Here is a 25,494-nt window from a genome sequence, read left to right as displayed (position 1 = left end):
TCTGTTTTTATTCAGCATTCATTTGACAGAGTACAAAACTGGGAGCCCTATAAAGGTGATTTTCAGATTAGGAAAATATGACTTATGGTTCCTATGTACTGGCCTCAGTAATCACCTATATATAAGCTCAAAGTTTATATTTTAAACACACGTTGGGCTTTGGACCAAACTGCAAGATCAGAAATCAATCCAGTATCTTCTCCTAACAGGGGAATGTGTGTGTGTTGGGAGGCAGGCAAGAAGGGAACAAATACACTTTGACTTGTTTTTCATATGCTCAAACAAGAATTGCATCCCTCTTTCTGAAGCTTTGAAGTTGTAGAGTTTAGAATTCTTAGGGGATGGTGTTAAAAGTTATACATTTGCATTTAAATTAAACCCCTTCCTTCCAAATATTTTTGTTTTGAATGAAGATTTCAGATCACTGCTGTAGCTAAGAGAGTTCTGGAAAATGCCCCTGGAGCCAGATTCCGGGCAGGAATCTCCTTGAAAAGGCTGTAGCTGTTTTATTTAAGAGGTTACTTCAAGCTGGACCATACCCAAAACCCTATCTCTCTCCTCGCTGCTAAGTTCCACGGACTGGCCATATCTCTCTTATTCCATTTCCAATTACCTGGGCTCCTAAGAATCTGAGATGCTCTGGGAGATGTTTCTCCCAGAGCTTCAAATGAAGGAGGGCACCAGGCCTGGTAGTCAATGGGCACTGCCATTTGCAAAAGATCAGAGCCAGGGAGACAAGGCAATAGCCAGAGCTCCCAGCAATCAGGCCGCTTCCAGCAAGCCAGAGAACTGCACTGACCACATGAAGGCAGGGGTTGGGAAACCTCACTTTGCAGGGAAAATCCCAGAGTTATTCCTACCTCCCTGATGCTTAAAGATAGGTCTTGCATATAATCAGAGAATTCCAGGATTGAAAGGCTCCTTCCAGGACTTTTTGGTCAGTGCTTTCATTTCTGAACACAGATGAGGGTAGTGTCACTCTAAGAGAGAAATGAATTTGTTTAATTGTCAGTGTGCAAAATTCACTCTATACACACTATCTGTGTTCAAATGCTGGCTCTGCCGATAATGAATTGTGTGACCTTGGGCAATATCCTGTCTTTCCAATAAAACGGAGAATATAACAGTACTTACTCAGAGCATTCTTAGCAAAGTAACTGGCAAGCAGTGAGTGCTCCGTAAGTGTTACTATCATCATCACAGAGGGGTTGTATCAGAACAAGTACCCATCTCTTGACTCACATTCCAGTGCTCCTAAACTCACATGAACTTAATTACAGAATATTTTCAAGTGGATGCTGTGAAAATGATGTTCTAATTACCTGCTTGAATATAAACAGCAGAGTCACTCCTTCTGTTGCTTATTTTCTTAACTTTTCTCCGAGTATCATATCCTCTCCAGGCTAAAAATATAAAATCGTGTGCTTGGAATGACATTAACTTGAGAACGTGCCAGAGAATTGATATAAGCTGTTTTCCTTCCAATTTCTTACCGCTCTCCTCCTCCCTCAAGCTTTCTCACTCTCTGTACTTACTGCTTGGCCTCCAAGACACTTCTGAGAAGAGGTTCTTTTCATACATGCCGTGAAAGCACCAGAACACTCTGGATTGCATTTGTGCATCACTTGGGATCTCCATCCCAGATGAGGTGGTTCCCTGCCATGCAATTTCAGGGAGTAAGCCTTGTCTTCAGGAAATTGTGGCATGTGGGGTGATGGTGGGAAGGAATTGGAATAACCTGGCCATTTTGATGTACTTTTTATTTGAGAGAAGTGGTATAAACATGAAAGTTGAAAGGAAGAGAAAAATAGAGGGGACTAAAGGAGAATAATAAGTAATATGACATTAGAATTTGCTGAGGATGAACTGCATGCCAAAGACCATGCTAAAGGAGGGAACATGTGGGTTGGAAAGGGAAGGTGGAAGGGAAGATTGGTGACAAGAGGCAGAAGAGAAAGTAGAAGGGAATCTCTGGGGGTGTTTTGAGTCCCTTGGATACCTCTTTGCTCCCCCACCTCACCTCAGCCTGAGTGTTACAACTCCCCAAATTGCTAAGTGAGGTGATGAAGGCCTGAGTAGACTGTGGCACATTATGACTCCGTGTTATGAGAACGCACAAGAAATTGTCCTCTATTCCAGATCTGGTGGTTTCCTACCACTCATCACAGTGCAAGGGCTCAAATGCTGTTTGTGATATAAAAGACACACACATGTTTGCAAAGAGGCACTGACTGAGCCAGGCCTATGGAAGAGCCTAGCAGTTTGTTTCTTTGGTTTAGAAGCACTGCCTATGCTAGTAAAGCCTTCTAGAAATGGCACTACTAATTCTGATGCGGAGAAACAGGTAAGGGACTTGAAATTAAATTATGTCCCTCATCTGGGGCACACACCTGTATGATTCAGATTTGGCAGAGATTGGCATATTTCGGGCCTCTATGGTTTCCCTCACCACGGTGACTGTAATGGCTTGTTTGCTCATCTATGATGTCAGGGACCAAAGTCATCTTACAGCACCTAACATAGGGCCTGCCTGACACCAGGCACTCAATAAATATTTGCTGAAGGAAGAAAGATAGAAAGTGCAGAATAAGAGAAGGAAGGGAAGGAAGGAGAAAGGGAAGGACCCCCTGAGAAAAGCAACAGGTGAGCAGCCCTCAATACTTAACAGTTTAAAATGTCAAGATTTGTGACAGTATTTATGAGAACTGAAACACTTACCAGACTGGATGGCAATTGCTCCCTTCTCTCTCTTCTCTCTGACTTTTTTATATCTCCTGGCTCCAAGCCACCCCTTGGTATATGCCTGCAGCACAACCACTCTGCCTATTACTTCTCGTAGCAGCAAATTTAACTGTTCTACCTGGTAATACTTGAGAAAAACCTGAAAAAAGACGTTAGTTTTAGCAACATATGTGGGATCCCAAACAAAGATTCATCCCTAATATACATATTGAAACCATTATTCAAAAAAACCTGGCAGTAGAAAGGTAGTGACTTGGTTTATGCTAATATTACTGACATTTTGGGGACAAATACAATTCCCCTTCTAAGGGTGAGCCAATCCTTGAATACTGCTGTAAACAGATGATGAGGCTAACAGGATTTTAGGAGATCCCAAATGCTCTCCAAGTCATACTTGGGTCACTTCTACCAAGGGTTCCATTGTTTCAACTTGATCTTTCCTCTCTTTCCCTACAGCCTCTGGTGGAGCTGCTAATCAACAGAACCGATCCACGACCAAGCATGGAAGTTAGGAGGGAAAGGGGTCTGAACATCCACAGTGACCTCATTTCTGCTGAGTAGCCGCAGTGCTGCTATCAGCATTCAATTAACGCTGACTTTACAGGGCAATTCGGGATGGACTGTTAAAATTCGGGCTTCTGCAAGGATGTGATATTCTTTCAAATTAAAAGCTACAAATGCTGAGCCTGATAATCAGAGCACTCACTAAATATCACAACGGGAGTTTAAAAAAATGGACAAACTGTAAAAGAAATGTATCATGTCATTAAAATTATTTGTGTTTTAATTGTGGTACTAGAATAGGCAACATAAAAAAAAGTTTTAAAGTGAGCTGAAAGATCTCACTCTAGAAATGCTAAATGACTCTCAAACTACATGCAAAACAGGAGACAGATTCTCTTCTACCGTCTCTAAGGTCAGGAGACTCCTGACCCAAGGCCAGCCAATATTATCATTAGGTTGGGATCTTCTGCTAAGCTAGAGAGACATTCATGTCACAACAGAGGCAAAGGCAGTAGTAGGGCATCACACCTAACATAAACTGAACACCGAATAAAAAGCTTACTTTTGTTTTTCCCAGCACCCAGTGGTCTAATCTGGATTTTTCCAAAATAGTGATACAGTTCTCTTTGCTAGCAAGAGGTATTTGATGTGCTCTGAATGCCAAGTAATAATACCTACAAAATAAAAAAGCAACATTAAGCACTTTTAGCCATTTGAGTCAGTATAATAAAATTGCTGTTTGCCCTACTGACATGCTTTGAATTTTAACAGTAAATGTTTCTTGACCACCAATACGCAATTGATACTTATTAACTTATCTACTTTCATATTTTCTTCTTTGTGCATTTCCCTTTTACTATTACTCTGTATTCATATTAAATGCATATTTGGTGAGCTGAAATCTAGACAGTTCTTCTAGCAAGACATCACTGTAAATGTTAGTATTACTATTATAAAAATAACTTGTAATCCCACTGTATATACTTTAACTCTGCTTTGCAAAGTCCTATCTGAAGCAATCCATAGATAGTAAAAATGATCATAGCCTACCACTACTGATTTTGTCTGCTGTGCCACACCTCTTACTCAAAGGGTAGGGTGAATATGTTTTCTTGATTCTAATCACCACTTTGCTTTCTCAGATTACTTCATTTTAGTGACCTTTTAAATTTTCAAATGGAAGAGTTTCTGGGTGGATTCAAAGAACACCACCAAGAGGGTTTTTTTCTCTTCTTTTTTCTCTCCATTTTAAAAATTATATAACTTATTGGACATATTATCCATTTAGAAAACTTTACCTTACCGTCTCTTTAAAAAAAAAATCAAAGAATGTATGTCAAGAATTTTGTATGTTTGTTTATTGTTTACAATAAAAATGTATTTTAAAAATCAAAGACCTTTTCTCTGCTTTTTGCTGTCATCTATAATTAAGTTTAACCCCTTGGAAGCATAAAAATAAATTTCATTTCCCTGTTGAAGAATTTTCCTGCCATTATTCAGACAAGACTTATCTGTTACTTTGAAATAACTTTTAAATATAGAGCTGTTTTTACTTTTTAAAAAAATGACCAAATATGAAACAGGTTCCTTCCACCTGCCAAACGTGACCACATCTTTCTCTTTATGTAAAAATAAATATATCCGGTTAGCCCTTGAGCCATTTACGTTTATTTTCTTACCACAAGATTGTTTTACAAGTTAGAATATAAAACTGAATTTGCTGGAAACATGTGCATTCAGAAGTTCTGTAAATGTTTTAAAGGCTCTGTGTATCCAGTTTCTACCTTTGGGAAAAAAGGACAGTACATCCAGTTGTGCCAGGATCAGATGATGTTATGTCACTTACCCATTCAGGAACCCATTAATGGCAAGTGTCTTGTGATGCTACACAGGAGAAGGGATAGCTAGGAGATGAGGTCAGGCTTACCAGGACAGTTCATGGCACTGGCATAGATTCTTCAGATTCAGTTTCCCCAGGACTAGAGTTTTAGTCATGGACTTTTTGACTTGGCTTTTTGTTTGTTTGTTTTCAAGAGACACAAAACTTAATTTAATAGAAATTTTTTTTATAGTTCATGTTCTGTGAGAGCTGAGCTGCGAGAAAAAGGGGAAAGGGTTGAGGGGAGGGTCTGACTTGGCTTTGACCATAGCAAAAAAATTGTGTCCTGGGTAAATGGAGATGGTGGGAATGGTTAGCAAAGCTATATGGGGCAAGTCAGTATGATGACTTTTCTTGCCCTGTGTCAAAACTTTTCATGACTGGGCATTCCCATAAGACCTTCTCTGTAAGGGACTGGCTGCCTCCTCTAATAAACATTTACAAATTTTAAGTCCTGAAGGAAAACTAGAGTCATCGATAAAATTTTCATTGTATTAGAGGAGAAAATCAGAAAGAATGCAACTGGTTCAAAGTCACAAATTTATTATGTGGAAGATCTGAACTTTTAACTCCAAGCTGGGACTTAAAACTGGGAATTCATATTTTAACTGGGCTCTTTACACTTATCTGACCTACATCTACTTCTAGCTCTTACTGAATGTATCTGGTAGTATTTTTGATTCCCTAAGAAGAAGCTTCGATGCTCCAGCACTTTACAGCTCATGGGAACTAGCGAGTGTTTCTAATGATCTGGAATATTGGCTTTTGATTCTGATTTCCTAGACAGCAGTTAGAAGCTCCCTGACACATATGAGGGACCCATAGGTACTTGGATATCAGGAAAGTTTTTGTATTTCAATGGAGAATGACACATCACTATAAGAAATTTTTTGGGTTATCAGATTCTGGTTATCAGATTCTGGCTCTGTTCATCCTCTTTGAGCTATTTTGTAACTCCTTGCAAATTGTAGATAGCTAATAGATATGTAAATTGTGTGCAGTCTGACAGTGATTTTAATTGATTTCCTCTCTACTGTTGAAAAATCAGTTTCCTTTACTTCATGTAAGACTATGCCGTTTTGATTTTTCCTTTGAACCGATTATAACATCTGCCCAGTTTCCTTATATCATCTGACTGAAATAAATTCTTTAACATGTTCACTTTTGTATCTGTATGTGAGTCATGATTTTACATTTTCCTAAAAGTTATCTTTTAAAAAGAGAAAGAAAGAAATTCAAAAATGCAGACTATAGAGGTTTAACCCAAAGTGCATAAACATACAGGCAGGTTTGGGATAGGAAGTCCTCACATTAAAGGCCAAGACCAGCTAACAGTTCTAAAAGGTCCTGTGTGCTCCAAAATGCTGCCACTTTTCTACTTATACTGGAAACATTGGTTCATGGAATATGTTAATGTTGGCCATCACTAAGAAAGTCTTAGCTCTCTGTGCCTGTTTGAAGTTATCATGTACCCCAGAAAAGCCATATCCTTCAATCCTCATTCAGTATTGCTGGATGGGACCGTTTTGATTGTTTCCATGCAGATGTGATCCACTCAATTGTGGGTGGCAAATTTTGATTAGATAGTTCCCAAGGAGATGTGTCTCCAACCCATTCAAAGTGGCACTGAAGTCTTTTACGAGGGAACCGTTTTGGAAAAAGCTTTAGAGCCACCAGTACCGACAAAGCTACCAGAAAGACAGAACCCAGGGGAAGCTGTTGAAGAAGCCTTATGAAATGAGGAGAGAAAGCTAGCAGACATCGCCATGTGCCTTTCCAGCTGAGAGAGAAAGCCTGAACATCATCGGCCTTCGTGAACCAAGGTATCTTTTCCCGGATACCTTAATTTGGACATTTTCATAGCTTTGCCTTAATTTGGACATTTTTATGGCCTTAGAACTGTAAACTTGCAACTTAATAAATTCACTTTTCTAAAAGCTGTTCCAGTTTTGGTATTTTGCATTCCGGTAGCTTTTATAAGCCAAAACACTCTCCAAAGTGATTACATCAATTTTTGTCCCCACCAGTAGAATATGGGAGTTCCTGTTGCTTTATATTGAAGTCAATCCGATGAACCGTCAAATTATTGATTACTGCCAAAGTAAATATGAAATAGTATTTGTGGTTTTAATTTGCATTTCTTTGGTTATTAATGAGACTACTGTCTAGTTTTTGTTTTCAAAGACGTCTCTGCTTTTCACACGAATAATAAATTTAATTTGTCCATTTTCCTTAATGATTGCTCTTATGCCTGAAGGAAAGAGGAAAGAGAAGTGAGAGGGCTAATTTTTTAGATAAAAATTTTATTGATATTTGTCATTGTTTCCGATACCTTCATATTTTTAATTTGCTCTCTCATATTGGCCCTTAAATTCCTTAAATTTTACATTGTTTGGGAAGGATTTGCATCTTTTAAAGATGCTTTTGAAATCTCAACCTATCTGAATAAGCTCTGCTCTGATTTATGCCTCTAATTTGAGTTTTGCCCTCAAAGACATGTAAAACATCTGTCCCTCTAAATGGAGATTTACTCAAACCTAAGTCAATAGTGAGATATTTCAGAGGTTAATTCTACAAACAGAAACATTTTTATTTTCCTTTTTCTAAAAATTTTAAGCAGACATTTTCTCTTAGGGTGAATCATTCCCTCCATGCGGTATTAGGGCTTTGTCATAACCATGCTACCTCAATTCACTACTTTTTAAATTAGATTGACTTTTCATTCCCATTCTATTCATTTGTTCATTAACTAGAATTTTATTTTAGGCCTACAAATGTGCCAAGCACTTATGGATGTGCTTGAATAACATGAATGGATAAATTAGACAACTTCTGGTCTTCATAAAGCTTATTCTAGTGGGGAGATAAAGATAAAACAAGTCTGAAAGTATATCATTTTGGGTAGGGATAAGTGCTTTAAAGAATAATTCAAAGTGAAGGGATAGTGAGTATATTGGGGAGTGAATAAAGAGAGACAGCTCTAAGCACCAAGGACAGTGAAGGAACTCAAGCCATGTAATATCAGGAACTGCTTAAGAGGTTAGGGGCATTGAGCTTAGAAACAAAAAGATTTAACAGGGACTCTTAAACTATCCTCTGCAGACCACTAGCATGAAAATCACCTGGGTATTTTATAAAAGGTGAAATCCTGGGTCAGTCCAGACACAGAATCATAATCTGGCATTAGGGGCCCAGAATCTATATTTTCATAAACTCCTATGATGATTTCTACAAAGTTTGAAAACCATTTAGGGAAACATAATAATTGACTGTTACCAAGTAGAGAAGGGATACTATTTGCTTTATAAAACCCAGAGGGTAACACTGGGATGGAAGCTTCTGAAAGGTGACTTGCACTGGGTTAGGAAAGACGTGGTGGTGATCACACGTCTATAAACATGGAACGGGCTCTCTCAGGAGCTAATGAGTGAAATTTCTTAATCCTGGAAGCATTTACTGGGAAGCTAGCTGACAAGGTCAAGAATGTGGTACAAGAAATTCTAGTTTTAGCTAGGTAGTTGGACTGGTTGATCCTTTAAAGAGCCCTTCCAATAAAGAAACTATGTTGACTTCTCCCTTGACCCAAAAAATTGCTTTTCTGATTTAAAAGCTGATGTCTATTATTAACTCAATACTGTTTCTGTGCCAAATCTTGGGTACTTGTTATGAAAACTTTTTAAATTCCTCTAGATGGTTTGTCTGAGGTTCTTAGAAACTCAACTGTGATCTCTTTTCCAGGATTTTCTCCTCAACATATACCTAGAATAGTGGTTCTCCAAAGAGGAATTTTCTGACTGGCAGGATCAGCATCATTTATACATTTGCTGTAAATGTAAATTCTCATACTCTCTTCCCCCACTACTGAATATAAATAATGGGTAGGGGCCCAACAATTTGTGTTTTAACAAGCCTTGAAGCAGATTCTTATGTGCCTGAGAGGTGGAGAACCATTGACAGAGAAACAGAGTCCCAGGTAAATGAAGTGAGTTGCTACAATGACACAGTGTACCTTAGGAAACATGTTTTTGTCTGCTTTGTCGCTACATCATCTTCTTTCTTTGTTGGGCCCAAATGACCCAAATGACTTATGGGGTTCTGGAGCTGAACACTTTCCCTTGCAAAAAATCAATTGCCTAGAAGCTAGTGTAACTGAGAAGTTAAAACTTAAGGGATGATTATGATTACTGAATTATTATATAGATATTCTTTTTTACTTTTAGGTATATTAAAGTAGACAGAGGGGAGATACCTGAAATCTTTGAACTGTAATCCAACTGTCCTGATCTCTGATAGTGATTGACTAGCCTTTATTTTGTGCCTTTGTGATTGTAAAATCTTCTGACCAACCTTCACTTGTACCCATTTATCCAGCTTTTTGGCTTTAGAGTCTTGTGATCACTAAAGACAGCCCCTAGTGTTTATTAATGAAGAGTCTTGGGTCAGCCCAGAACTAACCTCCCCATCTCCAAAGTTACTGTGATAACCAAAACTGGATCCAATCAAAATGAACCCACCTGAAATGTGTAGTAGCTTTAATCTATAAGTCACCTATACCCCATTATAATACTAAAAATCATGCCCATCATCATATTAAGGTTGCCATTTTCTTACATACATTCTGTGACTAAATATGTAATCAATCTGAGCATGCGTGATAATTAAATCACCTCTAATTATATCATCTAGAAACATTGTGCTAATTATCCTAAAATCTGCCCATCTTTTGATACTATAAAACTATCAGATTTATTGTAGTTAGAGGAGCCAGATTTTGGGGCCAATAGGTCATTTGATTCCTTGCTTTTCATCGAGCAATAAACTCTCTGTCTTTGAAACCCTGTATCTCAGGAATTGGTCATTTGAGCACAACAGACAAAAGAATCCATGGCCTTTGTCCAGTAATACTACCCTAGAGAAACTGTCATACAAGTTTAATATTTAAAATTATTCATTAAGCCTTGCTTACAAACTGGAAATAATGTCAATATACATCAGTAGAGGAATGGCTAAATAATACCATGGAATTCAATAATGGCTTAAAATTTATGTGTTTTAGCTATAGAACAACATGGGTATATCTCCAATATGTGATATTAAATAGAAAAGCAAGTTTCAGAATGATACAAAAAATATAACTCAAGTTTGTGTGTGTGTGTGTGTGTGTGTGTGTGTGTGTGTGTGTATTTTGAAAGGATAAAGACACCAAACTCATAACTGGTTATTCTAGAGGGGTGCTGTGGAGAGGGGGAGGGTGCTGGAAACTTGAATTAGGAGTATAGCAAAAAAATTTTTAGTCTTATATGTAATATTTAAACATTTTAAAGGAAATTAGAGTCACAGACTATTTTTGCAATTAAAAATTGAAATTTAACATTAAATAAAAATTGTAGTGGTTTAATTAAAATGGAACCAAATCTTGATTAAAGAACCATGTAGCTACTAATTTGACTAATAGCACTGTAAATCTAACTTGAAGGGCCCCCAATCATAAGGCAAAGAGCATCTACACATTTTCTATTTTAAAATATTCCTTGAGGATCTCAATCTTTATCAGTGGCCACCCAACTCTCACTCGGATACCTCCAGTACAGGGAAATTCTCTGAATAATTCAATCTATTTAAGTAATTTTCTCCTATATAGATAATAGAGGTAACAGAGCTGTTTTGGCTTGGATAATTTGATAAGAACCCCCAATTACCCATTTCTGGTTAACAAAGATACAAATCCAGATTTAGGTTATTAAATTCTCTCTCATATTTACCATAGGCCCCTTTAATTTTTTAATTTTGTGTTTGGCCTTTAATAAAGAGAGAGAACAGCTGGCCAATACCTGCTACCAAATAAATTTTTAAGAAAAAGCTATTATATCCACTATACTTTTAGGAAAAATCCTACATTTGGGCCTTGGAATTAGATGGCATGCTGATCACAGGCTCTAAATGAGAGGACTTCTGAGAAAAAAAAAGTGACACTGGGAATTGGAGATAGAGGTTGAGTTTATCCACAAAGGAATTCAATCTGTGGTATTTTATAATTAGAAAAATTATTAATAGATTTTTTTCTGGTTGAATTTAACGGATTGATTTCGCAGTATTTGGATGTGTCCAACTGTTTCATTTATTTATTTTGAGGATGGACATTGAGATCAGATAGACTCTCTGTGTATCTGACTCTACCACTTATTGTCTATGTAATTTGGACTAGTTTCCTCATTTGTAAAACTGGATTAGCATTATCTGCTTAGGAGGTTATTAACAGTGCTAAATGAGATGATATATGTAAAGTACTAGCATCAAGATTGGCATAAGCAGGACTTCCGGAGAAGATGGCGGCTTAGTAAGACGCGCGGGTCTTAGTTCCTCCTCCAGAAAAGCAACTAAAGAAACAGAAACAATACGAAACAGCTCCCGGAGTCACGACAGAGACCAAAAAGACAGCGTACCCCATTCTGGAACAGCTGAACGGGCAGGGAGAATCTGCTGCGGTGAGCTACCGGACGGGCGCACGTTTTCCCGGCCGGGGCGGCTGGCGACTGGGGTCCCCTCCACGCACGTGGCTCACCGGCCTGACTGGGAACGTTGGATAGTGGGGCCCTCCCGTCACGCTTGGCGTTTCGGGCCAGCTGGGCAATTAGGACCGGCACTCTCCCAAGCCGCGGCGGCCAGCGACCCCCACCTCCACGCGCGGTTTCCCCGGCCAACTGCGGTGCAGACAGACGAGCGCCACGAGCGCCACCTACTGGGCAGGAAAAGAAAAACAGAGCCCAGAGATTTCACAGAAAAAGCTTTCAACCAGCTGCGTAACACACCCAGGGAAATCTGATCAAATGCCCAGACACCAGCAGAAAATAATGGATGACGCTCGGAAAACTGAAGATATGGCCCAGTCAAAGGAACAAACCAATAGTTCAAATGAGATACAGGAGCTGAAACAACTAATGCTGAATATACGAACAGAAATGGAAAAATTCTTCAAAAACCAAATCAATAAATTGAGGGAGGACATGAAGAAGACATGGGCTGAACAAAAAGAAGAAATAGAAAATCTGAAAAAACAAATCACAGAACTTGTGGGAGTGAAGGACAAAGAAGAAAAAATGGAAAAAACAATGGATACCTACAATGGTAGATCTAAAGAGGCAGAAGCTACAATTAGTGAACTGGAGGATGGAACATCTGAATTCCAAAAAGAAACAGAAACTATAGGGAAAAGAATGGAAAAACTTGAGCAGGGGATCAGGGAACTGAATGACAATATGAAGCGCACAAATATACGTGTTGTGGGTGTCCCAGAAGGAGAAGAGAAGGGAAAAGGAGGAGAAAAACTAATGGAAGAAATTATCACTGAAAATTTCCCAACTCTTATGAAAGACCTAAATTTACAGATCCAAGAAGTGCAGCACACCCCAAAGAGAATAGACCCAAATAGGCATTCTCCAAGACACTTACTAGTTAGAATGTCAGAGGTCAAAGAGAAAGAGAGGATCTTGAAAGCAGCAAGAGAAAAACAATCTGTCACATACAAGGGAAACCCAATAAGACTATGTGTAGATTTCTCAGCAGAAACCATGGAAGCTAGAAGACAGTGGGATGATATATTTAAATCACTAAAAGAGAAAAACTGCCAACCAAGACTCCTATATCCAGCAAAATTGTCCTTCAAAAATGAAGGAGAAATTAAAACATTTATAGACAAAAAGTCACTGAGAGAATTTGTGACCAAGAGACCAGCTCTGCAAGAAATACTAAAGGGAGCACTAGAGTCAGATACGAAAAGACAGAAGAGAGAGGTATGGAGTAAAGTGTAGAAAGAAGGAAAATCAGATATGATATATATAATACAAAAGCCAAAATGGTAGAGGAAAATATTATCCAAACAGTAATAATACTAAAAGTTAATGAACTGAATTTCCCAATCAAAAGACATAGAATGGCAGAATGGATTACGACCCAGCAATACCACTGCTAAGTATCTACTCAAGGGACTTAAGGGCAAAGACACAGACGGACATTTGCACACCAGTGTTTATAGCAGCATTATCTACAATTGCAAAGAGATGGAAACAGCCAAAATGTTCATCAACAGACGAGTGGCTAAACAAACTGTGGTATATACATACGATGGAATATTATGCAGCTTTAAGACAGGATAAACTTATGAAGCATGTAATAACATGGATGGACCTAGAGAACATTATGCTGAGTGAGTCTAGCCCAAAACTAAAGGACAAATACTGTAACGTCCCACTGATGTGAACCGACATTTGAGAATCAGCTTGGAATATATCATTGGTAACAGAGACCAGCAGGAGTTAGAAACAGGGTAAGATAATGGGTAATTGGAGCTGAAGGGATACAGACTGTGCAACAGGACTAGATACAAAAACTCAAAAATGGACAGCACAATAATACCTAAGTGTAATGTAATTATGTTGGAACACTGAATGAAGCTGCACCTGAAATATGGTTTTTTGTTTGTTTGTTTGTGTGTTTGTATCTTTTGTTTTTGTTTTTTTTCTTTTTCCTTTATATATATATATATATTATTAGTATTATTATTTTAATTCTCTTCTCTATATTAACATTCTATATTTTTTTCTGCTGTTTTGCTAGTTCTTTTCCTAAATCGATGCAAATGTACTAAGAAATGATGATCATACATCTATGTGATGATACTAAGAATTACTGAGTGCATTTGTAGAATGGAATGATTTCTAAATGTTGTGTTAATTTCTTTTCTTTTTTTTGATTAATAAAAAAATTTAAAAAAAAAAAAAAGATTGGCATAAGCAGACATTCAATAAATATATGGTCCATCTTTGCCTTCTGCTTTTTCTTTCTTTTGACAATCCAAATGTATAAAGGTAAGTGCATCTAGCAGTCTTTCTGCTGAGTCATTGCTAAACCATGGTGCTCAGGGATAGGTGGATATTTACTGTAAAGGGATAGAACGTGCTAGAACAGGAATAGCTAAGAGTTCAACTGTGGGATCAGCTCTGAGGGACTGGGTAACACCATGTTGAGAGTAATTTCAAGGCCAAATCCAAGCTCCAAAGGAAACACACCTTGACTAATGAGACAGGTGTGCAGCTGGAGCTGGAGAATGAGGTAATATTATTAAGCCACATATTTGTCATCCCTGTCAGTACGTTTCTTTGCATTCTCCTTTCCCCTTCTCTTCTTCCTATTCCCCTTTCTTCTCTTTTTTCTCTTTTTCTTTTATTCTTTTATTTTTTATTTCTTTTTTTTGCTGTTTTATTGCTGTTACTGTCTAATGTGTTAGCCTCACTGACATTTGTTTCTATCATATTGTAAAAGGCACCTTAATTTTTGTTTGTTTGTTTATTATACTAACCAAGGTTATAACAATTGTAATGTAAAGGTTAAGACAGAAAGAAGTCATCCGTGGTCTCACCTCCCTAATATTCTATTATATAAATAATATAAAATGCATCAACACACACATGCACACACAGTTGGGGAGGGCTTAGCAACTCTTGTGCTCAACTAAAAATAAAAAATGGGCAGTATTGACAATCTACAAAGGACAACATGTTTAACACCTATTATCCTGCACGATGCACTTGCTGTCCCTGGAAGGTAAATGTGGAAATTGTTCATACAAATATGCAATATAGTCTACTTACAATGTTGAATCTATCCATAATCCAACCTAGATATTATCTCTTAACATGTATCTTGCTACCTTGTAAATAAATTTCTAGGGAAGTAAAGATTCTGTTCAATTTGCTACAGATACATAAGCTTCTATAACAGAATGGCAAATTGAAATCTATCTTATACCAGACTCTCACCTATGTGATTACAGGTGAAAAGAAAGCTAAAGAGTTTCTGTGAGAAACAAGTCATGGCATCTCCATACTAGCTCCTGGAGGATTTGTGTTTATTGATTGCTGACTATAAGGTATAAAAGCAGGAGCTTCTTTTCACTGAAAATTGAAATTTGAGTTTCAGCTTTTCTTGAGATATCAGTGGACTCCTCTCTGAAGCTGAGTTTTTGTCAACTCATGTCTTTTTGTAGCAGAGAAATTAAGAATCAACAAATGATTATGATCAGTGTATCATATATAGAGTTTTTTTTCTTTCTGTATTTTAGAATAGCCAAAAGTTGATACCTGGAATTATTGAAACTCAACTAGTTTCAGCCCTGTGTATACTTACTACTGCAATGATTGTATCAATAATGTGGCTGGGTCTCATCCAATCACTTGGAGGTCTTAAGAGTGAGAACTAAAGCTCTAGGACTCAAAAGGAATTCTGCCTCAAGACTACACTTTCTACTCCTTCCTGAATTTGCAATCTAAGGTATTCAGATCCAAGACTTCAACATCACCCTTACTGGAATTTCCAGCCTCCAGTCTATCTTTGGGCTTCAGATTTGCCAACATATAAAACTGCATAAGCCCATTCCTTATAATAAATTTTTTAATGTATAATTACTGATATTCTGTTCTTCTATGTATCTGGAGGACACTGACAAATGCAGTTCCTAATAACTTCCCTGCTTCTACATGGACACTTTTGCACTTGCTGATTATTAAACAACAATCTTAGAGGCAGGAGCCAGAGAACAAGGTGTAAGAAATGAGTGGGTTGTAAGGAACTAGAATAATTAACGCAATATTCAGTCATTCAGACACTCCCTCGACTCAATTAGTAAATATTTAATTTCTTCTCTGTGGTAGGCATTATTAACTGCTTCCCTACTTCTATTCCCCACTAACCAAATTCCAGTTTTTCTTAGTGTGACAACTGCCCAGCGTCAGACCTGTTCCCTACTTTTCCACTCTCCCTGAATGGTCATGCGACCCAATTCAGACCAATGAGATGTATACCAAATGACTTGTGGGAAAAAGTTTTCTTCCCTGGCAAAAATGGGACACATGTGTATGGCTTAGTTGGCCTTTCATCCTGCCATTTCTTCCTGCCTTGAATACAGACATGATTCCTGAAGCGGCAGCAGCCTTCTTGCAACCATAAGGCTAAAGCCAACCCACACACTAAAGATGATAAAAATGAATGAAAAGAGGGCAAAGGTATCTGGGTTCCTAATAATATGATTGAACAGTTGAATTAACGCTAGAATCTAATTGCTACTCAACTTCTTTTTATGTGAGAAAGAACAACAACAAAAAACCTATTTGCCAGTAGTTCTCAAGTGGAGCAATTTTGTCCCCCAGGGGACAGCTGGCAATATCTGGAGCTATTTTGATTGTCACAACAAGGGGATGTTGCTACTGGAATGCAGAGCATAGAAACCAGGGATGCTGGCAAACATCTTACAAGGAACAGGACAGCCTCCTACAACAAAGAATTTATCTGGTCCAAAGTGTTAATAGTACCAAGTTTGAGAAAACCCTGGTGTAAGCCACTGGAAATGCTTGTATGATTGAGGAAACACTGAACACATGCCATAAGCAGGCCAGATATTATGGGAAGTCCCAGGGTTGCAAACGTGAGTAAGGGTCACTCCATCCCCTCGGACATTCACACTCTAGTGGAGAAGAGAGACATGTTAGGATAAAAAACAACATAAGAAATTCTAATACAGAGATAGCAACAACCCATTGTGGGAGCCCAGGGGATGGAGCCCAGATTGGGATTACAGGGAGACTTCACAGGTAGATGCCTAGGCCGGAGACTGAAAGACAGGGAGGAGACTACCCAGTGAAGAAGGCTTTCCACCAGAAAGAAGAGTAGGTGCAAAGGCCAACCATCATGAGTGGGCCTGGAGGATCCACGTTCAGGCTGGCAGGAGTCTAGATTACTTGAAGAAGAATGGTGGGGAAAAATTGAGAATAGTCACCTGTGACCAACTAAAATCCTTATCTGCTAGGCTAAGGACTTTGGATTCTATTCTATAGGCTATGAGAAGCAGGCAGAGATATTTATTTATGGTAGTAATAAGATCATCTTAAATTTTCAAAAATATAACTGTGGTGGCAGTGTAAAGAATCACCTGGGTGAGCGGAGAATAGAGTTAGAAAAATGATAGGAGACAAGGCAAAAATTCAGTTGAAGAGGATTGTGAGAAGATAAGCAGAGGAGGAAGTTTCAGGAATCAGTTCCTCTACCAAAATAATATTTAACTGGTGGGAACTGTCTGAATCAACTATTTTGAAACTCCAGAGTCTATTGGAACACTGTGCAGCATCCAAGGAAGAACAAGAAGAGGAAGCTGGTAAATTGCAGTAAATACTAGTAAATTTCAACCTCCCTGCAATGGCTACCATATCCAAGCACCCAACCTGATGGCAGGCAGCATGGGGACTATAGCCCACACTCATGGTGTAGCTTGCAGGTGCCAGAGTGGAAAAGAAAAGCCTAGTTCTCCAAACTCCAGGGGTGGAGGTCTGATCATTTATCACTGCTTTCCATCAGCTACTTCAGATCACTGGGGACGTATTTTGAGGCATGCTATTATTCTAAACCCCTCAGGCAAAATCAACAGAGGAATCTTAAATACAGTATCCTTCATCAAATCTGCAAAAAACCATGAAACAGTTGCCATAAATGAGCTGAATCAAGAAAACTGCAGCTTCAGAAGAACTTGCTGGCTCCTTTCCCTCCCCCTGGCTGGTATGGTATAGAGTCAGCCTGTGCACCCACTATGGATCCCAACCCTGTTACAGAGGAAGAAGAGTAACCCTTATTTGCATACTGAGGTGGCTATATGGTGTCAATTTATCCAATGGAAGTCTGAAAGACTGAACTAAGAAACCTGTCTGGGGCTCACACTCCAGAATTTGTCCTAAGGCAGAGAAGCTGCTTGCAGACAGCTAAAGTCCTGTAAGAAAAATTAAGTTGAAGGGGCCTGGGGCAAAGGAGTACCTGAATTAGTCAAACAAAAACCCAAGAGAGGGTGAAAGTCTACTTCAAAGGAAGTAGAGGGGGCATTCCAATTCCTGTAAACTGTAAATGGAGGATTTTCTAAGATCTTCAGCAAGCTTCAGCCCAGGAAAGGAAGGTGGCTCCAGAGCTCCAAGCTGTTCAATTAAGACAGAGAGGACCCCGCACAACGCATTTCCCTAGGGCTGACCTTCTTGATAGAAAGACTAAGCTCTGAAGGAGACCTGATGCCAGGGCAGAGTCAACTGTCAAAGATTACGGATGATGCTTTTTGTTTTGGTTTGTTTCTGCTAGCTCCTAGCACTGAAAGAAACCTCTGTCCTATCAAGAGCTATAAATTTAAGGAACAGTCAGCTCAGGGACTAAATCCTAGAGTTAACACTTAAAAAACTGAAGTATACAGTGTGCAACAGAAGATTACAAGACAAACAAAGAAACAGGAAATGATGGCCCATCCAAAGGAGCAAAATAAAAATCTGGGAACCAGCAACAAAGAGGACCAGATTATGGACTTAAAGGCAAAGACTTAAAAAATAAAATTAATAAAAAGGCCCTCAATATGCTCAGGGACATAAAGGAAAACAAGTAGAAAGAACTAAATGATGTGAGGAAAAAAATAATGAACAATATAAGAATCTCAATAAAAAGATAAATTTAAAAAGGAACCAAACACAATTACTGCAGGTGAAAACCACAACTGAAATAAAAAAGTTCCCTAGAGATTGGAGCTTGCGGAAAAAAAACAGTTAGTGATCTCAAAGACAAAACATTGAAATGAGTCAGGCTGAGGAGCAGAAAGAAAAAAGAATGAAAAAAAGAATGAATAGAGTCTAAGAGACCTGTGGGACTCCATCAGGGGTACCAATACACGTGTTATGGAAGTCCCAGAAGGAGAAGAAAGAAAGAAAGAAGTGGGCAGAAGAAATACTCAAAGAAATACTGGCAGAAAAATTCCCAGATTTAATGAAAGACATGAATATGCACGTTCAAGACCCAGCAAACCCCAAACAGGATAAAATCAAAGAGAAACATGCAAAGTGGCACCGTGGGATCTACAATGTTTTCCGGACCAAAAGAGGGTAAAGAAATGTAAGAAAACAAGATATCAGTGGTCAAGAGAGATCAAATAGAGTGGAGAGGTTATTCTGGAGGCTACTCTTATGCAAGCTTCAGCTAGATATTGTCAATTGCCAGGGTTTGCCAAACCCCAACAAACATCATTCCTGTTAACCCTAAAGAACATCTGGGGACCCTAACTGAGACACTACAACAGTTTCATGCAGTAAGTTTACTTTCCTGAAACCTATAACCTCCAGGAGATTCTTAGGCCAGTAAATCCTGAAACACAAAGGCGCCAGCCTCTCCAAGAATATTAACTAATTCTATCCCCCTATCCTATACTGTTGATACCTCTTTACAACACAAAAAAGTTAGAGTGGGCATAGCCCAAAGATCCCTATAGAGTGGGAGAAGGATCAAAGGAGAAGGAGCAGTTCGAAGAGAGAAGATAGGATTCAACACATGAGAATGACTGCTGAACCACTATAATGATATTTCTTTTAGCTTCCAGTGTTTTGGAGCAGCTAGAAGAAAAACCTGAAACTGTGGAATGGTAACCCATACCAAACTTTGAAATCTCTTATGTAACTACTTATTAAAATATACTTTGAAAATAAGGATAAAAAGAATACATTTTGGTAACGGATGGTGGCACAACATGTAAATGCAATTAACACCACTGAATTGTATATCTGTGTTTAAAAGGGAAATTTTTAGATTGTATATATTACTATGTATGAGCTTACAAAGCTCATATATAGAGGTGTGGAGATGCTTTGAGATAGACAGAAGCTCAAAGAGGAGGCCACTGGAACCAGGAGCTGGAAGCAATGAACTTGAGAGCAAAGGACCAGCAGATGCCAGCCACATGCCTTTCTGTGTGACAGACATTGTCCTTTCTTTGGACCAGGAAGAGGGATCTCAAATGCCAGTTACATGCCTTTCCAGCTGACAGAAATCCTGGATGCTATTCAGCCTTCCTTTGGAGGCAACACCTGAATGCATTAGCTTGGACATTTTTAAGGCCTTAGAACTGTAAACTCATAATTTAATAAATCCCCTTTATGAAAGTTGATAAAAAATACATAATGGGGGGGATACAGGTAAAAAAAAATGGGTAGATTAAAATATTAGTGGCCAATGAGAGGAAGGGGTAAGGGGTGTGGGATGTATGAGATTTTCTTTTTTTATTTCTTTTTCTGGATGATGCAAATGTTCTAAAAGTGATCATGGTGATGAATACACAACTAAACTATGTGATGATATTGTGAGCCACTGATTGTATACCATGTACAGACTGTAAGTGTGTGAAGATTTCTCAATAAAAATATTTTTTTAAATGTACTTTAAAATTTATTGCTTTTTCTTTTTTTGTATATATGTTATATTTCACAATAAAAACATTAAAATATGAAAAAAGAGAGAGAGAAATATGCTCAGGCACATAGTAATCAAATTGCCCAATGCCAATTAATAGAAGAGCATTCTGAAAGCTCTGAGAGAAAAGCAACAAATTAATAATAAGGGAACCCCAATAATATTACAGTCTGATGTCTTATCAGAAACCATGGAGACAAGAAGGCAGTAATATGAAATACTTAAAGAGCTGAAAGAAAACAACTGGCACCTAAGAATTTTATATTGGCTGAGAATTTCTTTCAAAAATGCAGAGAAATCATGCCAGAGACCCAGGTTCTATTCCTGGAGCCTATCCATGTCCAGAAAAAAAAAATGAAGAAAAGATTAAGACATTCCCAGATAAACACTGAGGGAGACCATAGACCTGCTCTACAAGCAATGCTAAAAGGAGTTCTTCAAAATTACAGGAAATGACATCGGAACAAAGTAGCATAAAGAAATAAAGTCATCCAATAAAATTACCATTTGGGAAATTAAAAATGTCAATAGTATTGTATTGTATTTGTTGGTATGTAACTCATTTCTTAATTCTTATAAGTTCTGAAATGCAAGTGGATAAATATATAATTTGTGACAAGTATAAAAAAAGGTGGGAGACAGACAGACATATAGGAATAATATGCTATTGAAGTTAAGTTGGTGTTGAATAAAAATGATTGCTATGAATTTTGGGTATTAAATTTAACACCAAGGGGTAATTGGAGCTGAAGGGTTACAGACTGCGCAACAGAACTAGATACAAAAACTCAAAAATGGACAGCACAATACTATCTAATTGTAATGTAATTATGTAAAAACACTGAATGAAGCTGCATCTGAGCTATAATTTTTTGTTTGTTTGTTTGTTTGTTTGTGTTTTTTGTTTTTTCCTTTTTTATATTTTTTTATTTTTTATTTTTTATTTTTATTATTATTTTTATTTTTTTCTCTATATTATCATTGTATACATTTTTCTGTTGTTTTGCTTGTTCTTTTCCTAAATCAATGCAAATGTACTAAGAAATGATGATCACACATCTATGTGATGATATTAAGAATTACTGATTGCATATGTAGAATGGAATGATTTCTAAATGTTGTGTTAGTTAATTTTTTTTTTAATTAATAAAAAAAAAATTTAACCCCAAGGTAGCCACCAAGAAAGCATAGAAAAAAATATTCAAAGAGAAAAGCAGGGACTCAATATGGTACAATATAAATAATCTAATAAATACAAAAGTAGGCATTAACAAAAGAATAGAATATAAAAAAGGTATAAGACTAACAAAGATTAAATAACAAAATGGCAGAAGAAAATCCTGTATTATCGGTAGTGACTTTAAATATACATTGATTAAACTCTCCAGTCAAAAGGCAGATATTGGCAGAATGGATAAAAAAGCATAATCCAATGATATACTGTTTACAAGAGAGTAACCTTAAAGTCAAGGACACACAGTAGTTTGAAAATAAAAGGATGGAACAAGTATACCATGCAAACAGAAACCAAAAGGGACTTGGGATAGCTAACTAAAATCAGATAAAATATATTTTAAGTCAAAAACTGCTACAAGAGACAAAGAGGGCCACTATATACTGATAAAGGATCAATTCAACAAGAAGACATAACAATTGTAAATGAATATGCAACTATAGCAAAGCTCCAAATATATGAAGCAAACATTGATAGGTTTGAAGAATGAAATAGATTGTTCTACATTAGCCATAGGAGATATCAAAAAGCTACTTTCAATATGGATAGAACATCTAGACAGAAGTTCAATAAGGAAATATCAGACTTGAACATTGCTATAAACCAATAGACTTCACACACATATATAAAGCACTTCACTCAACAGCAGCAGAATACACATTGTTCTCTAGTGCACATGGATCATTCTCCAGGATAGATCATATGGTAGGTCACAATACAAGTCTCAATAAATTAAAAAATATTGCAATCAAATGATATAACTTCTCTGACCACAATGGAATGAAGCTAGAAATCAATAACAGAGACTGAAATAGAAAATTCACAAATATGTGGAAATTTAACAACGTACTCATATAAATAATGAGTCAAAGAGGAAATCACAAGGAAATAAGGAAATATCTTGAGGTATATGAAAACACAACATTCCAAAATTTAATGGGATGTAGCAAAGGCAGGGTAGAGAGGGAAATTTATACCTATAGATACTTACATTAAAAAAAAAAGAACGATCTTGACTCAGAGATCCAAACACAACCGGAGAAACTAGAAAAAGAAGAAAAAACTAAGCTCAAAGTGAGAAAAAGGAAGGAAATAACAAATAAAAGAGCAGAAATAACAATATACAGTGTAAAAAAACACAAAAGAATCAACAAAATCACAAGTTTTTTTAAAAAGAACAATAAAATTAAATTGACAAAACATTAGCTAAACTGACAAAAAGTGAGAATATGCAAATAACTAAAATCAGCAATGAAAGGGAGGAATTATTGAACCCACAGAAATAAAAATGATTATAGGAAGATATTATGAACAACTATACACCATCAAATTATATAGCTAAGTGAAATGGAAAAATTCCTAGAAACACAAACTACCTACACTGACTCAAGAAAAACAGACTAATAATTTGTAAAAAGACTGAATCAGTCATCAAAAACTTCCCAGCAAAGAAAGTCCAAGACCAAATAATTTCTCAGGTGAGTTTTATCAGACATTCCAAGAATTAACACCATTCTTGCTCAAAGTCTTTCAAAAAATTGAAGAGAAGGGAACATTCCCTAATTTATCCCACAAGGCCAACATCAGTATCATATTAAAGTCAGATAAAGATACCACATAAAAGAAAATACAGACTAATATCACTTATGAACTTAGAAGCAAAAATATCCAACAATATACTAGCAAACCAAATCCAACAGAATATGAAAAGAATTTTATGCCATGATCAAGTGGGATTTAACTCAGGTATGCACTGGTGGTTCAACATAAGAATATCAATTAGCAGATCAAAGGAAGAAAATCACATGATCATCTCAATTAATGCAGAGAAGGCAATTGACAAAACCCAGCACTCCTTCTTAATAAACATACTTAGAAAACTAGGAACAGAAGGAACCTTCCCCAACTTGATATATGGCACATGTGAAAAATTAATAGCTAACATCACACATGATGGTGAAAGACTGAAAGCTTTCTCTCTAGGACCAGAACCAAGACAAAGATGCCCACTCTCTACTGTTATCAACAATGTACTGAAAATTCTAGCAAGAGCAATTAGGCTAGAGAAATAAATAAAAATTATCCAAATTGGAAAGGAAGAAATGAAACTTTCTCTATTTGCAGATGACAAAATTCCATGTACAGAAACTCATGAAAAAGCCACAACAAAACTACTAGAACCATTAAATGAAATCAGCAAATTGGCAGGGTAAAAGAGCAATATGAAAAAAAATCACTGTTATTTCTATACACTAGTAATGGACGATCTGAAGAGGATCAAGAAAATATTTCCATTTACAATAGCAATTAGAAGAACCTAATACATAGGAATAAATCTAAGGATGTAAAGGATTTGTACATGGAAATCTAGAAGTCATTGTTAAAAGAAATCAATGAAGACCTAAATAAATAGAAAGACATTCTGAGCTCACAGATTGGAAGACTAAATATTGCTAAGATGTCAATTCTACCTAAAGTGATTTAAACACTCATGTCACTTTGATTTGTACCTAAACTATAGTTCCAATCATAATTCCAAGAGCTTTCTCTGCAGAAATGGAAAAGCAAATCATTAAATTTATATGGAAGGGTAAGGGGTCCCAAATACCTAATGCCATCTTAAAAAAGAAGAATAAAGTTGAAGAACTTATACTTTCTGATCTTGAAACTTACTATTAAACCACAATAATCAATACAGCATGATATTGACACAAGGACAGACTTAAAACCAATGGAACAGAATTAAGAATTCAGAAATAGACCCTCATGTCCATGGCCAATTGATTTCTGACAAGGGTGCTAAGTCTACTCAATTGAGAAAGAATAGTCTCGTTGACAATTAGTGTTGGAAAAACTGTATATCCATATGCAAGAGAACTCAGGTGTTTTGGTTTCCTAAAGTTGCCAGTGTGCAATGTACCAGAAATGGAATAACTTTTAAAAAGGGAATTTATTACATTACAAAATTACAGTTCTAAGGCCAGAAAAATGTCCAAACTAAGGCATCCAGGAACAGATACCTTGACTCAAGAAAGGCTGATGTTTGTCACAAGGGTAGGCATGTGGTTGGCATCTGCTGGTCCTTGCTTCTGGTTCCATTGCTTCCAGCTTCTGATGTCAGTGATTTCCTCTTTAAGCATCTATGGGTCTTCGCTTAGCTCCTCTGGGATACAAATCTGGGTTCTGGCTTGCTTAGCATCTCTTGGGAAGGCACATGGTGATGTCTGCTGGGCTCTACCTGTGTCTAGGTATTTGCTATCTCTGTTGGCACTCCAAGCACCTTCAATTGTCTGTGTTTCTGTTAGCTCTGAAGCAACTGTTCTGTAACCATCTGCATCTGAGGTTTCTCTAAAATGTTTCCCTTTTCAAAGAACTCTAATAAACTAATCAATACTCACCTTGAATGGGTGGAGTCACATCTCCATCTAATCAAGAGGCCACACCCATAACTGAGTGTGTCACATCTCCAATCAAAATTTCCCACCCAAACAATATGTCTGGCCCCAGAAGATTGGATCAGGATTAAAACATGGCTTTTCTGGGGTACATAATAGTTTCAAACCAGCACAGAAGGTTACCCCTATCTCATTAAGTGTTCAAGTCAAAATATGAAAGGCTTGAAATTAAAGATCAGCTTTGAAAATGGATGGATTCCTAAAATAAATATTATTTTTCTTAAATGGATATTTAAAGTTGTCCCCCCCACCCCCACACTGGATGGTTAAGTTCATGTGTCAACTTGACCATGTTATGGTGTCCAATTATTTGGTCAAACAGGTACTGGCCTAATTGCTACTGTGAGGCTATTTCATCAGTAAGTTGATTGAAT

The 25,494-nt window shown here is 37.3% G+C and overlaps 1 protein-coding gene across 1 annotated transcript in view; it reads right to left on the bottom strand.

Moving 5' to 3' along the window:
* Nucleotides 1-25,494, bottom strand: part of MYO3B (myosin IIIB) — a 510,258-nt gene that overhangs the window by 185,479 nt on the left and 299,285 nt on the right. The window contains exons 26-28 of the mRNA XM_077151780.1: nt 3,809-3,920; nt 2,719-2,881; nt 1,323-1,403 (exon numbers count right to left, since the gene is read on the bottom strand). Of these exons, the coding sequence (XP_077007895.1) occupies nt 1,323-1,403; nt 2,719-2,881; nt 3,809-3,920 (356 nt within the window). The remainder of the gene's footprint in view (nt 1-1,322; nt 1,404-2,718; nt 2,882-3,808; nt 3,921-25,494) is intronic.

The sequence above is a fragment of the Tamandua tetradactyla genome, chromosome 3 (assembly GCF_023851605.1).
Source record: "Tamandua tetradactyla isolate mTamTet1 chromosome 3, mTamTet1.pri, whole genome shotgun sequence".
Taxonomy (NCBI): domain Eukaryota; kingdom Metazoa; phylum Chordata; class Mammalia; order Pilosa; family Myrmecophagidae; genus Tamandua; species Tamandua tetradactyla.
This window is presented reverse-complemented; position numbering and strand designations above follow the sequence as displayed.